Source organism: Cucurbita maxima, unplaced genomic scaffold (assembly GCF_002738345.1).
Source record: "Cucurbita maxima cultivar Rimu unplaced genomic scaffold, Cmax_1.0 Cma_Scf00003, whole genome shotgun sequence".
In the NCBI taxonomy this organism is placed as follows: Eukaryota; Viridiplantae; Streptophyta; class Magnoliopsida; order Cucurbitales; family Cucurbitaceae; genus Cucurbita; species Cucurbita maxima.
The window spans coordinates 5,365,672-5,379,493 of NW_019272019.1; the positions used below are offsets into that span (position 1 = coordinate 5,365,672).

General features: G+C 32.4%; 2 protein-coding genes across 4 annotated transcripts in view; one reads left to right on the forward strand and one right to left on the reverse strand.

Moving 5' to 3' along the window:
* The window catches only part of LOC111476549 (transcription initiation factor TFIID subunit 5), an 8,139-nt gene extending 2,992 nt beyond the window's left edge, over positions 1-5,147 (reverse strand). Inside the window, exons 1-14 of one of the 3 annotated variants that reach the window (XM_023120258.1) lie at positions 4,864-5,147; positions 3,586-3,667; positions 3,418-3,496; positions 3,234-3,331; positions 3,083-3,139; positions 2,838-2,925; positions 2,627-2,736; positions 2,179-2,286; positions 1,874-2,025; positions 1,632-1,742; positions 1,471-1,540; positions 1,353-1,392; positions 519-683; positions 352-428 (exon numbers count right to left, since the gene is read on the reverse strand). In XM_023120258.1, the coding sequence (XP_022976026.1) occupies positions 352-428; positions 519-683; positions 1,353-1,392; positions 1,471-1,540; positions 1,632-1,742; positions 1,874-2,025; positions 2,179-2,286; positions 2,627-2,736; positions 2,838-2,925; positions 3,083-3,139; positions 3,234-3,331; positions 3,418-3,496; positions 3,586-3,667; positions 4,864-5,033 (1,407 nt within the window). In that variant the 5' untranslated portion in view covers positions 5,034-5,147. Of the gene's footprint in view, positions 1-351; positions 429-518; positions 684-1,352; positions 1,398-1,470; positions 1,541-1,631; positions 1,743-1,873; positions 2,026-2,178; positions 2,287-2,626; positions 2,737-2,837; positions 2,926-3,082; positions 3,140-3,233; positions 3,332-3,417; positions 3,497-3,585; positions 3,668-4,863 lie in introns of all 3 variants that reach the window. The other 2 variants (XM_023120257.1, XM_023120256.1) reach the window with 2 other exon arrangements.
* Positions 5,148-8,737: 3,590 nt separating this feature from the next.
* On the forward strand, positions 8,738-10,566 carry LOC111476460 (CBL-interacting serine/threonine-protein kinase 5-like). The gene has a single exon (XM_023120124.1). It carries the CDS (start codon positions 9,048-9,050, stop codon positions 10,377-10,379), a length of 1,332 nt encoding a protein of 443 aa, XP_022975892.1. The 5' UTR covers positions 8,738-9,047; the 3' UTR covers positions 10,380-10,566.
* The last annotated feature ends 3,256 nt before the right edge of the window (positions 10,567-13,822 follow it).

A 13,822-nucleotide genomic window follows, 5' to 3' on the forward strand; every position in this document is an offset into this window, starting at 1 on the left:
ATATATATATATATATATATATATATATATATATATATATATATATATATATATATATATATATATATATATTTAATGAACATTTTCTTGCTCTGTCCAAGACTTGATCATTTAGAAAAATGCATCTGTGTTTCTTTGATTGTTTCTTTGCTTGTGTTGTGACTTTTCACCTAGTGCTTTGGCTTTTTTATTTAAATACTAGAAAAAGAAGTCAGAATCCAACCATCATCAAAAGTTGTGGGTATGTGTAGAGGCATTGCCAGATATTCCTTCTTCCTCTAACTAATACAGGTAACCTACATACCAGTTAACCTACGCCACAACCATAGATATCTGATATAAAATGTTTACCTGAACATCCCATACTGGGTAATTGTGACCTTTGTAGCAAACAAGACTGGCATTTAGTTTTGTGCTCCACAATCGAACTGCAGCAGGAAAACAGAAACTTTCAAAATCTAAAAAAAAGAAAATCATAACCAAACTTAAAAGAAAACAGAGGGCCAGTACGATCATACTAGTTGTGTCTGCAGAGGATGAAAGAACGAAGTCCCCAATGGGACTGAAAGTGGCAGAGTGAACAGGCCCAGAATGACCTTGAAATAATGTATAAGACCTCTTCCCACTTGTATGCCCTGTCACTGGATCACTAGTAGACATGTCGTTTTCATCCTGCAAAACAGCTGATAGACGTGATAGTGAAAGTCAAATTCTCTTCTCAAATGTCCGAGCAAAGGAATTTATTAGAAAAAACAACTCATGATGATGATTAGTGTGACACCAAGAGGAAGCAAGCTGATCTATTCGATAATGAAATCTGGGAAGGGGGAATGCTAAACAATTGGTGACTTAGATCAAAGTTGGAATAATGAAACGACGAATCAATTCTCATGAAGTAGGAAATAAGAAATTCCTCAAGAATTAAGGAAAAGGGTGGAGGGAAAATCAGAAGCACTATAAAATTTTATACAACTTCAGTCCATATTATGAAAAACCAGAAAGATCTCTACTGGCATTCCTTTACATAAAGAGTACACATGAAATATCAATAACATGATATCTATAGTAATGCGTATAAACTTGACACTTGAGCATGAGTTTTATTCATAAATCTACACCAATTTACTAGGATAAACACAAATGCCTTGAAATAACAAACCTAATCTGTGTTCCAGAGCCCCTGGCTATTGTTATATCACATGAATATTGAAATGAACACCAACATGCATGAAAAGGTTTTTATATATAATTTTTCTTAAAAGCATAAGATATTAACAGTATGATAACAAAAACTAAAAGCCAGAAACATAAAAAACTGCCCATGGCAGCTCAACTTATTTTAACAGACTTACTATTGCCAGCTTGTTGTCCCAGCTTTGCCATGTCCCAAACCTGCAGAGAACCACCAAGATTTTTTAGGTGAGCAAATAATAATTAGGCCACCCTAAGAAACTTAAAAAGAAGACCTACCTTCAATGAAGAGTCTGAAAATCCACCAGCAACTAAAGCTCCATCATGAGATATTGATGAACAGTTTAAACTACATCAGAATAAATGATATCAATTGCATGCGCATTGAGACTGAATAAACTGTTGACATAGCAGAAACAGAAAGAAAACTTGATGGATACCCGTTGTGTGTATTAATGAAGGTATAAAAGCTGACTGATGGCAGAGCAACAGAACTCAACTGCACACGGTTTCTCAAGTCTTCAAGAATAGATTGTTCCACCTCTGTTGTACTGGAAGCAATCAACACGACAAATCAATAGCAAGGAAGAGCAGTGTGGCTGTAGTAGTACAGTAATCACTTAGATAAGAGCTATATTTTATGACTGTAGGCAACAAAATAACATAAGATTCAAGAAAATACATTATAGGTAAAGCAAGCTCTGGCTTCACTCGTGGCGCCATAGATGCAGAATTAGCTTCAGCCCTCAGAGTTTTCCCAGGTGCACCGGCAGTCTTGTCCTTCTTGACCTTCTTAATTGAAGCACCTTGCTTTCCTCCCTCAGTTGTTCTTTTCTAAAAAAGCAAATGAGGGCATGCAACTCATGGGATTTTACAATAAACAATAATAAGATGCAGATTTATAAAATAGTAGCAATTTAATAACAACTTATAGATAAAATACAGTATATCCGCTAAAGATAAGAAGCACAGAATCACCACAGGTACCTTATTCTCATCCACATCACCATCCTTGGTTTCTACCTCAGCCTTCTCAGAATCTGAAAGCAAACCAGCAGCTTTCTCCAAGCGTTCTTCTAAAGAATCTTCAAGTAACTATTACCAACATAAATTTAAATATAACAATCAAGGAATTTTAAATTGAAGAGGATGTCAAATCAGAAAAAATTAAAATGAAAGAAAGGAAGAAGAGAGAAAAGAAAACCCATAAACAGCACATACAGATTGTTGCCGTAATTTACATTTTGACATAATTTTTAATTCTTTTAGAGAAAACAAGAAGGATATCTTTCTACATTTTAAATTGAGAAAAGGACCAAAGATGTCATAGCTTATCAACAAAATAATAATAGAAATTACCACAACCAAGCATAATAATAGACAACCCAAAGATCAGAACGTATAGGCTAAGTAAGTTGGTAGTTTGCCCACCCACCCCCCATTGGACTTCTTTTTTATTTATCTGATTGGCAGTCTCCTGGGTGCTTCCCGAGAGTGTCACCAGTTCAGCATCATCAGATATTGAGCTAGGCTGACCGGGGAAAACTGCAAAACCAGATGAAGCTTATAATAGAGTCGGAAGATAAAACACTTGCAACTTGCATAAAGACTAGACGATCCGAAGCAAGTGTTAAAAGGAAACAGACCTTGGAAGTTGATACGCTCATTGATAATCCCAAGTATCACTGTGGTTTGGGTCTTATGAAGATATTGAAGTAGCATCTCATAGGAGTACTAAACAACATAATTGGAAAATAAAACCTTTCAGAAAATATAGTTTGATTAGTTCAGTTCTGTTCATGAGAGATCTAAAATGACCGATAGATAATCGAGCAAATGCATGATAATCATGAACATGATACTAAATAATGATTGAAAACCTAGGGATTACCTGGCATATTTTTATGTTAACTTTGCTCTGCCTTAGAGAATGAGCAAATTCCATCTCCTAGAATATATTATCATCATAATGTCAAAACCAGTGCCATCGCCACAAAACAATGACAGGAACATAAGAAAGTCATTACTGGTTAACAACAAACCTCCAAATGAGAAGGAGATAGTACGCCTTCCAACTTTTGTAGATCTCGTAGGTGCAACATTTCATGGTCTTCACGGAACCTATTGAAAAAGGTTCGAGCTGGAAGATAACAAGCAAAATAATAAAAAATTAATCAAACGTATCTCCATTACATGAGATTGTAAAAGAAAAATTAGTTTGCAAACCTTCTTGAATATGTCCTTTAGCCACGAGATCCATGAAACAATGGATAAACACAGGATATAGCACACGAAGCAATTCATGCTGAAATGCAAGAATTAAAGTTCTCATTATCGGAAGGAAAAGTTTAGAATGAATCATAAATTCAAGGAAAAAATTAAGCAACTACTTACCTTGTACAAATCTAGCGAGTTGTAAGCCCAGGACCTAAGCTTGCTATATCCTTCAAGGTATCTGGCTGGAATATTCTCTACTCTGGAAACAAAAACAATAAAGAGCAAAAAAAAACTCTATAAATACTTCTGTTCAATAAAATACAATATGTTAATGAAAGAAGCAAATAAACAAGAATGAGGATGGCAACCATGACACTATTGCTATCCTTCTAAACCCAAAAGTCAAGAGAGATCTCAAAGAAAATTTCTAATTGTTACATAAATGAAAACATGTGTAATGAGAGTGTGTGTAGACTATGTTACATGTACTAAGTGATTTGGAATTGGCTGCTTTAGATTTGGCTGTAGACTATGTTTGGCTTTCAACCTATTTATCTTTTTGGCAGCTTGTGATAGAGAGAGCTCAACGTAGAAACATATTTCCATATCAAAAGGAGGTAGGTACACTCTTATACAAGCTACCCTTTCTAGCATGCCTCCATACTACCTTAGTTTAAATTACCATCAAAGGTGGCCACATCTTTGGACAAATTCATTCCACATTCCTCTTGGAAAGGTTCGGAAGGAGATTTTGGCTTGCATAACATCAGTTGGGAGATGAATCAATTATCTCATCTCTTGGGAGGCTTTGAGATTGGAAATTTCCGTTTGAAATTCAGCACTCTTGGCTAAATGGATTTGGAGGTTTTTCATGGTTTGTGAAACAAAATAATATGGAAATATGTGGAATCATTCTATATTATTTTAGCTAAATGGATTTGGAGATTTGGAGGTTCCACAAAGTTCGTTAAAAAAAAAGTCCAAATTCCAGGCTCCATCATGGACTCTCTCTAACTGTTACTAAACAATAATCTTTTGTAATTTGCTTCTAAATGAAGTGGTTTCTTGTAAGCTCCTAATCCTCCGGAAAAGTACACGTAAATTGAGAATACGCTACCCCACAAGATATGATCAGCATTTTCGAGTAAGTAGCTCTCAAGGGATTAACATTAGCTAGGGTACAAGTCTAGTCGTTATAATCAAAAGCATTTAAAATCAATTCATCGTACAAGAAACCGTTCGCTCTATTCTTAAGCCCATCGTCCGTAACACTCCACAAAAAATTCTAGTTTACAACCATAGATCCTTAAAAAAAAAACATTTCAAAGTTTATAATTTATCAACATACAAAACAAACAAAGGTTCGACTGATTCAAAAGTTCGCACAACATAAGAACTAACAAAATGCAAATGAAAGTTCGGAATCGAGAAGAATTACAAGGGGAGAGAAATTACTCGGAGAAGGAGAGCAAGCGCTTAGCGAAGTCGAGGTCAATGGAAGAGGCTGAAGAGGATGAATTGGTCTTGTTATGGCGTAGCTCATCCTGAAAAGCTTGTTCCGTTTCTTTGAAACCCTTCTTCTTCAAGTACGCTGACACAAAATTCGCTATCTGTTCTTCGTCCATTCTGCAACCTTCTGCAATTCACCTTCTCGCTCCACAAATTTGCCCCTTCCCGCACTTCTCCACGGCTCTCTCTCTCTCTCTCTCTCTCTGGAAGCGAACTTGGAGAGGAGGGAACTGTAACTGGACTGGGCGCGGGCTAAGGTGTTTTATTAATGGGCCTGAAAATATCGGAAATTCTGAAAAATATCAAATATATTATGTAAAAATTAAAATTAGTTGAGATGAAAAAACTTCAGCTAATTTAGGGAATGATCATGAGTTTATAAGTGAGGAATTAGGTAATAATCATGCGTTTATAAGTGAGGAATACTAACTCCATTGGTATGAGGCTGGAAGCCCAAAGCAAAGCCATGAGAACTTACCCTCAAAGTGGACAATATCATACCATTGTGGAGAGTCGTGTTCGTCTAACATCCTTAAATGACGAACAAAGGACTCTAAAAGGAGGCTAGGACTCCAAAAGGAGTCAAGCCTCCATTGGCAAATCCTTAAATGTCGAACAAAGGACTCTAAAAAAGGAGTCAAGCCTCCATTGGCAAATCCTTAAATGTCGAACAAAGGACTCTAAAAGGAGGCTAGGATTCCAAAAGGAGTCAAGCCTCCTCGAAGGTACGAAGGCAGTAAAAAATGACTAAAGACTCCAAAGGAGTCGAGCCTCGATTAAAAAAATTCTAAACCGAGTTTAAAATTTAATGCAATTAAAAACAAATAAAAATAAATTGGAGTTGGAGCTCAATGGACCTATCTCAGCCATTTTTATGGGCTTCACTGTTCCAAATTTCGTTGGGCCCAGTTAAGCCCACTCGAATAGTTCAATAATTACCTTATCCATATATTATAAATAATGAAAATGGAAAATATATAATTTTTTTTTTTAATAAATTATATAATAAGAATAATATTGCAGTTTTTTTAAATAATACCGACAGTAATTTTGAAGGGTAGTTTTCGAAATTTAATCTGAAAAAGGTAAATCAGTAATTTTCTTAGATAAATAGCTTTTTCCATCTTACATCATATTAATTTAGGTGGACCGACTTTCCTCTGTCTAAATATCAAAGGACGAGTCTCCCGTAAAATGTAAGTTGACAATAGCAAGCAACACAATCAAACATAAAACTTGACTTAAGAATCATCTACACGGGCTCGATAAATTTAGGTAGTCCCACTTTCCTCCATCCAAATATTAGATGACAAATTTCTCGTGAAGCGTAAGTTTTCAATAGTAAACAACACATATCAAACATAAACTCGACTTCAACCTAATGGGCACCTACAAAATATTGTATCTATCATTGGAGGGGCACATGGGGTGATGTATGGGTCGAAAGCAATGGAAAAAATGTCATTGTAGCTTAAAAGATGAATTATTGGTAGTGGTGACGATGACGTGGCAATCATGCCCCCACTGACTTTGCCCATGAAAAAACTGTCCAGTTGGATTTTAACGGGGCCACGTCGACACGCTCAACAGAAACAGAATTCTCAGGTCCATACGTGGCTTGCCAAATATTCAAAACTAATGTATATATTTCAAATCCAAATAATGGCTTATCATATCGTTTTCCTTGTCTGTGGGGCCACGCAAATATGCTCTAGCACTCTAAACGAATTAAAATTTTATTTGATAACAATTATTATCAAAGTATGCTCTAGCACTCTAAACGAATCAAAACTAATGTATTTATTTATTTTTTTTGGAAATAAATAAACCAATCAAAACTCGCCATGATGGATTATTATTGGAAACAACTCAATTTTAAATTTTGAATTTGGTGTGTATTTAATTGTTTTTTATTAGTATAATTTAATTATAATAATAATCTTTTAAAAAAAAAAAAAAAAATTGAGCAGCCGCTAATGGAGCGGCTAAGTGCCTGGTAATCTTTATCAAAGTGAGCCGCGCCAGCGGGACCTGATTTATTTATTTTTTAAATTTTATTCCAATGATGCCCCTTGGAGGCAACGGGGCGCTTTACTTTGCTTTTTCCTCGTTTCTCAAAATATGGAAAAGTTCCGAAATGAAAATGAAAAAAAATAAAATATTACATTTAAACTTTAATTAGGAATAAAATAATTAATATTTTATCACAATCGCACTTTTGATGACAGCGGACTTACGATTGTGCGGCACACACTTTCCAGCAAGAAGTGAGTTAAGTCAATTCGTTATTGTATTGCCTACAGCCAAGCGACGTATGCTCGAGCTTCTACCCCGATTCAAGAATAACATTTTAGAAAACAGGAACAAAAAGATTTCGAATGAGAGTTTTGAAAACAAAATTTAAGAGATTGAGATTAGTGTTATATGCGAGGCAAGCAAAAAGACAATATCAACGACTTAACCATAATTAATCATATACTGTTTAATTGAAAAAGTAGGTAAGTGCATAAAAAAGCCACGACGGTTACCAATAATTAGCTTTATATAATAAAAACAAATATAATTTAATCCTATCAAAGTATAATAATATTTTTATGTAGACTAATTTTATTTTACGTGTCATTTTAATTACCATATATCTATTAATTCTTAAATTAAATGACACGTAAGAGATAACAAAATAATTTAAGACTAAATAATCACCGTCGGCAAACCCCCATGCTCCGGTCGGGATTATCGCCGGTTGTTTCGAAACAATGCTTGATTTCCAAGTTCCACGCGCTCTTGACTTTCTTCATGAAAGAATTTGCTTCCGACAAGCTGGTGGGGTCCATCGCGTCTAAATTAAGTGGAAAAAAAAAAAAAGAAACAAACAAATCAATCAAATCAATAAATTTAAAAATAAAATTTAAACTCCAATATTCAAAAATGTATTTATAACCTTACCAAATCAAATAATTTTTGCACTTTCAACAGAAAAGTGCAAAAATTAATTATTTTGTTAGTTTCAAATTAATTTATCGAACCTATAAAAGGTACATTAATAAAAATACGATATAAATATTTTTTTCTTTAAAAATAAATTTACATAAACATTCAATTTTTAGCCTAAATTAAAAAAAAAAAAAAAAAGCTTCAAGCTTTCAATAATATCAAATATATTATATTTTAAAATACCCACAATTATATTTTTATTTAATAACGTAAATTTATTGTTCATTATCGTCAATTGTGGGCTAAGTTAGGAGTATGAATCTCGGGTGTTTTAGATAGCTTCTAAACTTTCTTTTAAATTTTGTCATGTAAGAAATCTTAAAACGATATTATAAGAACTAACATGTCACAATCAACCAACTTTTTATATAAAAATAAATTAAATGATAATTTAAACTAATTGATGATCATTAAATATGTTTGTATATAAATATATTGGTTAATGGTTGCTAGACATCATTGCTAGCAGCCAAATTACAAGGGATGATTAAACCAAAAAATAAAAATGTTAGGGAAAAGCCAAGTGGGCAAAGATATTTGATTGTTTATAATTAAATATTAATTTTATGTCAATATTCACATTTTTTTTAAATACATAAATTTATACACATACAATTTATTTTTAATTATAAATTTTTAACACTTTTATATATATATTTGTAAAATTAATTAGTTTATTAAACACTAAATTAAAATTTTAATTTAATAGGTATTTTTAAAATTTTAGAGATGGGACTTATTTTAAGAATTTAAGATTATTTATATTTTTGTCCTATTATAATACAGGTAGTGTATATGCCTACTTTTGGGCCTCATGGGCTTCTCCTCCATGTATAAAAACCACGGTAAGGAATCCTTTCTGTGTGCTCAAGAACCAGGAATCGCGGCGGTTCCCAGTTTTTACCTATTTCTCTCTTCTTCAGTCAACTATCTCTCCCAGTTTCAAGCCTTGATTCTTATAATTTCACACACCATCTCTAAATTTCCCCGATGGAATCCGTCGGAATCAGTATCTACGCCGTTCTTTCCTCGATTCCGTCGCCGTATTTTTCCACGATTGTAAGTGAATTTCTTATCTAGATTCGGAATTGGCCTTGATTCAAATCTGTGTGTGTGTTTGGGGATTCTCTGTTTTAATGGAGGAGAGGCATGTTCTGTTTGGTAAATATGAGATTGGGAGGTTCCTTGGGAAGGGGACTTTTGCTAAGGTCTATTATGGAAAAGAATTGGAGTCTGGAGAAAGTGTAGCGATTAAGGTTTTAAACAAGGATCAGGTCAAGAAGGAAGGGATGATGGAGCAGATCAAGCGCGAGATCTCCGTTATGCGTCTTGTTCGTCATCCAAACATTGTTGAGTTGAAGGAAGTAATGGCGACGAAGACGAAGATCTTCTTCGTTATGGATTATGTTCGCGGTGGTGAGCTCTTTGCCAAAGTTGCAAGAGGAAGACTCAAGGAAGATGTGGCTCGGAAGTATTTCCAGCAGTTAATCAGTGCCGTCGATTACTGTCATAGTCGTGGAGTTTCTCACCGCGATTTGAAGCCGGAAAATCTTTTGCTGGATGAGAACGAAGATCTCAAGATCTCCGACTTTGGACTCTCCGCTCTACCGGAACAGCTTCGGAACGATGGTCTTCTCCACACGCAGTGCGGGACTCCGGCCTACGTCGCACCGGAAGTACTAAGAAGAAAGGGCTACGATGGAGCCAAAGCCGATATCTGGTCTTGCGGTGTGATTTTGTATGTTTTGTTAGCAGGATTTCTTCCGTTTCAGGATGAGAACATCATGACCATGTATAAGAAGGTTTTCAAAGCCGAATTCGAATGTCCGCCATGGTTCTCCGCTGAAGCGAAGCGTTTGATTTCAAAAATCCTCGTCGTAGATCCAGAAAGACGAATCACAATCGGAGCAATCACGCGAGTTCCTTGGTTCCGGAAAGATTTCTCGAGATCGCTCTCGTTCACGATGAAAGAATTAGTCGCAGCGAAAACAGAGGATTCCGATTCCGAGAGTCCAAAACTATCGACGCCAAAATTCTTCAATGCGTTCGAGTTCATATCGACGATGTCATCGGGATTCGATCTATCGAGCTTATTCGAAAACAAAAGGAAGACGGGATCCATATTCACATCGAGATGCTCAGTGTCGACGATCATGGAGAAAATCCAGACGGTGGCGAAGAGACTGAGCTTCAAGGTCTCGGAAGTGAAAGACTTCAAGCTCCGGCTGCAAGGTCCGGGGGAGGGGCGAAAAGGAAAGCTGTCTGTGACGGCGGAGGTGTTCGAAATAGCGCCGGAAGTTGCCATAGTCGAATTTTCAAAGTCGGCCGGGGATACTCTGGAATATTCGAAGTTCTGTGAAGAAGACGTTCGGCCGGCGTTGAAGGACATCGTTTGGACGTGGCAAGGTGATTGTGTCCCTACCGGTGACGGACGTCACGGCCAACTTGACGGCGACGGCTTTTTGTGAAAAAAGGGAGATAGATGGTGACAGCGTGTGTGAAGATTGGTTTCTGTTACAAGTTTTAACTGCTTTTTCTTAAACACAAATAGCCTTTTGGAGGGAAAAGAGTGCTTTTTGCTGCGAGTTTTTGTGAATACCAACTTTACCAAATACTATTATAAAAAGAACATCTAAAAAGTAACAAAATTTAAAATATATTTTAGTTAAATATGATATGGGTGATTTTGTACTACACAGTTAATTGGCGACTTGAATTTCTATTATCATTCACTGAAAATTTGATGGACTTCGATGTAACACGGCCCAAATTGAATTCCTTTGTTCGGCCCATTTTGTGGATTTCGATGTAATACTCGGCCCATATTGAATTCGTTTGTTCGGCCCATTTTCATTGTCAGGCCTAGGGGCCCAAATCCAGATTCGAAGCAAGTTGCAAATATTTAAATAAGTTTTTAAAAAAAAATCAAAACTTCCATCATAATTTATTTGAAATTATTAAATTATATATATATATAGCTGGCAGGTTCAAATATATCACTAATATTTTTAATAAGTGATTTTCAAATTTAATATATATTTTAATAAAGTTTCCGAAGGCAACATTCTTCCTTTTTTATTCCTTTTGACACACAAAATAATAGCAATCACTTAATTATTGCATGCCAGCGCATTAATATTTTATTATAATATAAATTCCATATAATTTTAGAATATGATTCTTTTTAAGAAAACATTAAACTGCTGACGTGTGAGCCATTTTTTCTCAATAAATAAATAATCTTAATTTGAGTTGAAATTCATTTTAATAATATCTTTTATTCATATAAAAAAAATGTAATTTAATATTTGAAATTGAAGTTTATCACATTAGTGAAAAGATTTATAATTTTAAAAATTGATTTTTATGATTTTTTTAATGAAATAAAACCAATTGATGTGATAAAAAGGGTACCAAGCTTTTGAAAAGGTAGATCTGGAACTGAATTTATCACAGTTGTCCAAAACTAAATTCAAAACTATTATAATTTAGAATATATGCAATCACAGTTTTCTCAATTATAAAATAATTATTTCTAAAATAAATTAATTAATTAAACTAAAAAAAAAAAAAAAAAAGCAACAGCATAGGATTCTGATTCAGAAGAAAAAATTGTAATAAATAAATAAAAAAAAGTATAAGATAGAATGAAAAAGAATATGAACTAAATATCAAATCCTCATTCTTACTAAGTTTGACTAAAAAAAATTTGAAATATTTTCTTATTTTCCAGCTTTTTTTTTTCAATTCGGTCCAACTTAAAATATTATTTATCTCTATAGATTTATTTGGTTTGTTGCCTACTTTTTATTTATAAATATTTTCAAATTTTAAGTTATATATTTTTACAACTTAAAATTAAATTATTTTTATAAATTGAATCCATTTTTTAAAATGTGAAAACATAATGGAGGAGTAAGCCATTCTTTAATATAATATATTTTGGAGGTGTAAATAATTTCATAAAAAACATAATATAAAATTAATAAAAAAATTGTTATTATTATTATTATTCTTATATATAATTTCATTATAGTGATTTTATTTTATAATTGGCCTGAATCATTTTAAATCATACAAATTGGTTAAATATTAGTTACTTTTTTTTTAAATTAATCTAAATTTTATTAATTATAATTATTTACATTAATAAACGATTTATAAGTTCAAAACTATTTTTTTTTTTAATTAAAATTTTAAAATCCATCAAAAATTCATAATTTTTGGAAGTATTAAAAATTAAATATGTTAAATATATATATATATATATATATATATATATATATATATATATATATATATATATTTTTTTTTAGATTGAGACCTCAACAAATCGAATCGAGCATAATGGTATAAAACGAAAAACTAAGAATCAAATCGTTATAAAAAAGTACTTCAATAGAAGAAAATTTGATAAAATTTTAATATATTCCACTTTTTGAAAGACGTAAAATGCTTTTAAGTATTTTAACCATTAGATTAAGATTAGTATCGTTTTCAAATTTAAATGTTACCTTTCTTGTATTTTTCTTATAAACTATCCGACCGAGAATTTCTTTCTCTATACTTTTTTTTTCGGAAAAATATTATCTTTATAAAGTTTGTTAAGATATGTCTGAATATAAAATATGAAAAAGTATTCGTATTTTAATTTAATTTTTTTTTAGGAATAAAAGGAAGAACAAGCTTCTAAACAAAGAATCATATTCGTCATCAAATCAAAATTAAGGTTATTGTCATTCTTAATTATCGTCAAATTTAAGGTTATTATTTTAATTTATATTCACGTAATTAGTAATTAATATATTCTTGATTAATAACCATTGCAAATTATTTTAATACAAGTCAATTAACTATAAATTTGTAATGTAAATAAAGGTTTTTTTTGAATAAATGGTAAATTAATATATATATTTTATTTCTAATTTTAATAATTTTTAATTAAAGAAATTTGAGGTAGAAATTTGATTTTTTTATAAAAACATTAAAAACCTACTGAAAAACTAGTTTAGATATTATATATATATATATATATATATATATATATATATATATATAATCAATTAATTTTTCTAAACTTTTATTTTTGGAGAGAAAAAAAAAGAAGCTTAGACATGACAAAAGTAGTATAACATTAAAGGTATAAAGGAACCATAAATTTTGAAATATATAAAAAAGAAATTCGTATAAATATTTCAATAAATCTACTCGTCTTATTTTTTATTTTTACCAAAATTTCAAAAATAACCCTACTTTATCTCTTGAAAAGGCAAAAAAGTTCGATAAATGACACCGATATGTGGTCCATTGCCAACCACAAACCAGCCATCGAGCTAAAAAATGACTTAAGTTTAGTCCCTAAATATTGAGATTTGCGTCGGTTTGATTCATAAACTTTAAACAAAAATGTTTAATAAAATTTTGAGGTTTCGAAGTTTATGTCTATTTGGATATATCTAAGCTTTAAAATATGTCTGTGTGATGTTCGAGTAGATGGGATTTATGGATAAAATGATCATAAACGAGAAATACTTACATAACGAGGTTGAGTGGAACTTGTCCCAGTAGGATGCGGTTCGGGGACGAAGCATGTTTAAAAAATATATTTTCAAAATTAGAGAGAAAACTTTATTTTTATAAATTTATTGAAACTACAAGAAGCGAAGTGATAAAAAATCAAACTTTCTCCTTCCCATTCAAAACAAAATGGGCAGAAAAGTAAATTCATTTTCAAAAGCGCGTGGGACCCTTACACACTCAAGTCAACCATTCCACTCCACTTTCAAAGTCAACATAACCACAAAACAAAATTAATTTTAAAAAATAAAAAAGAATGTGATGTTTTATGAATGAATGTTGGACTAATAAAAGAATTCCAAAACCGAATTCCAGAAAAATGGGACCCTCTTCT

Coding starts and splice junctions, on each gene's coding strand:
- LOC111476460 (XM_023120124.1), top strand. CDS start 9,048: ATGGAGGAGAGGCATGTTCTGTTTGGTAAATATGAGATTGGGAGGTTC.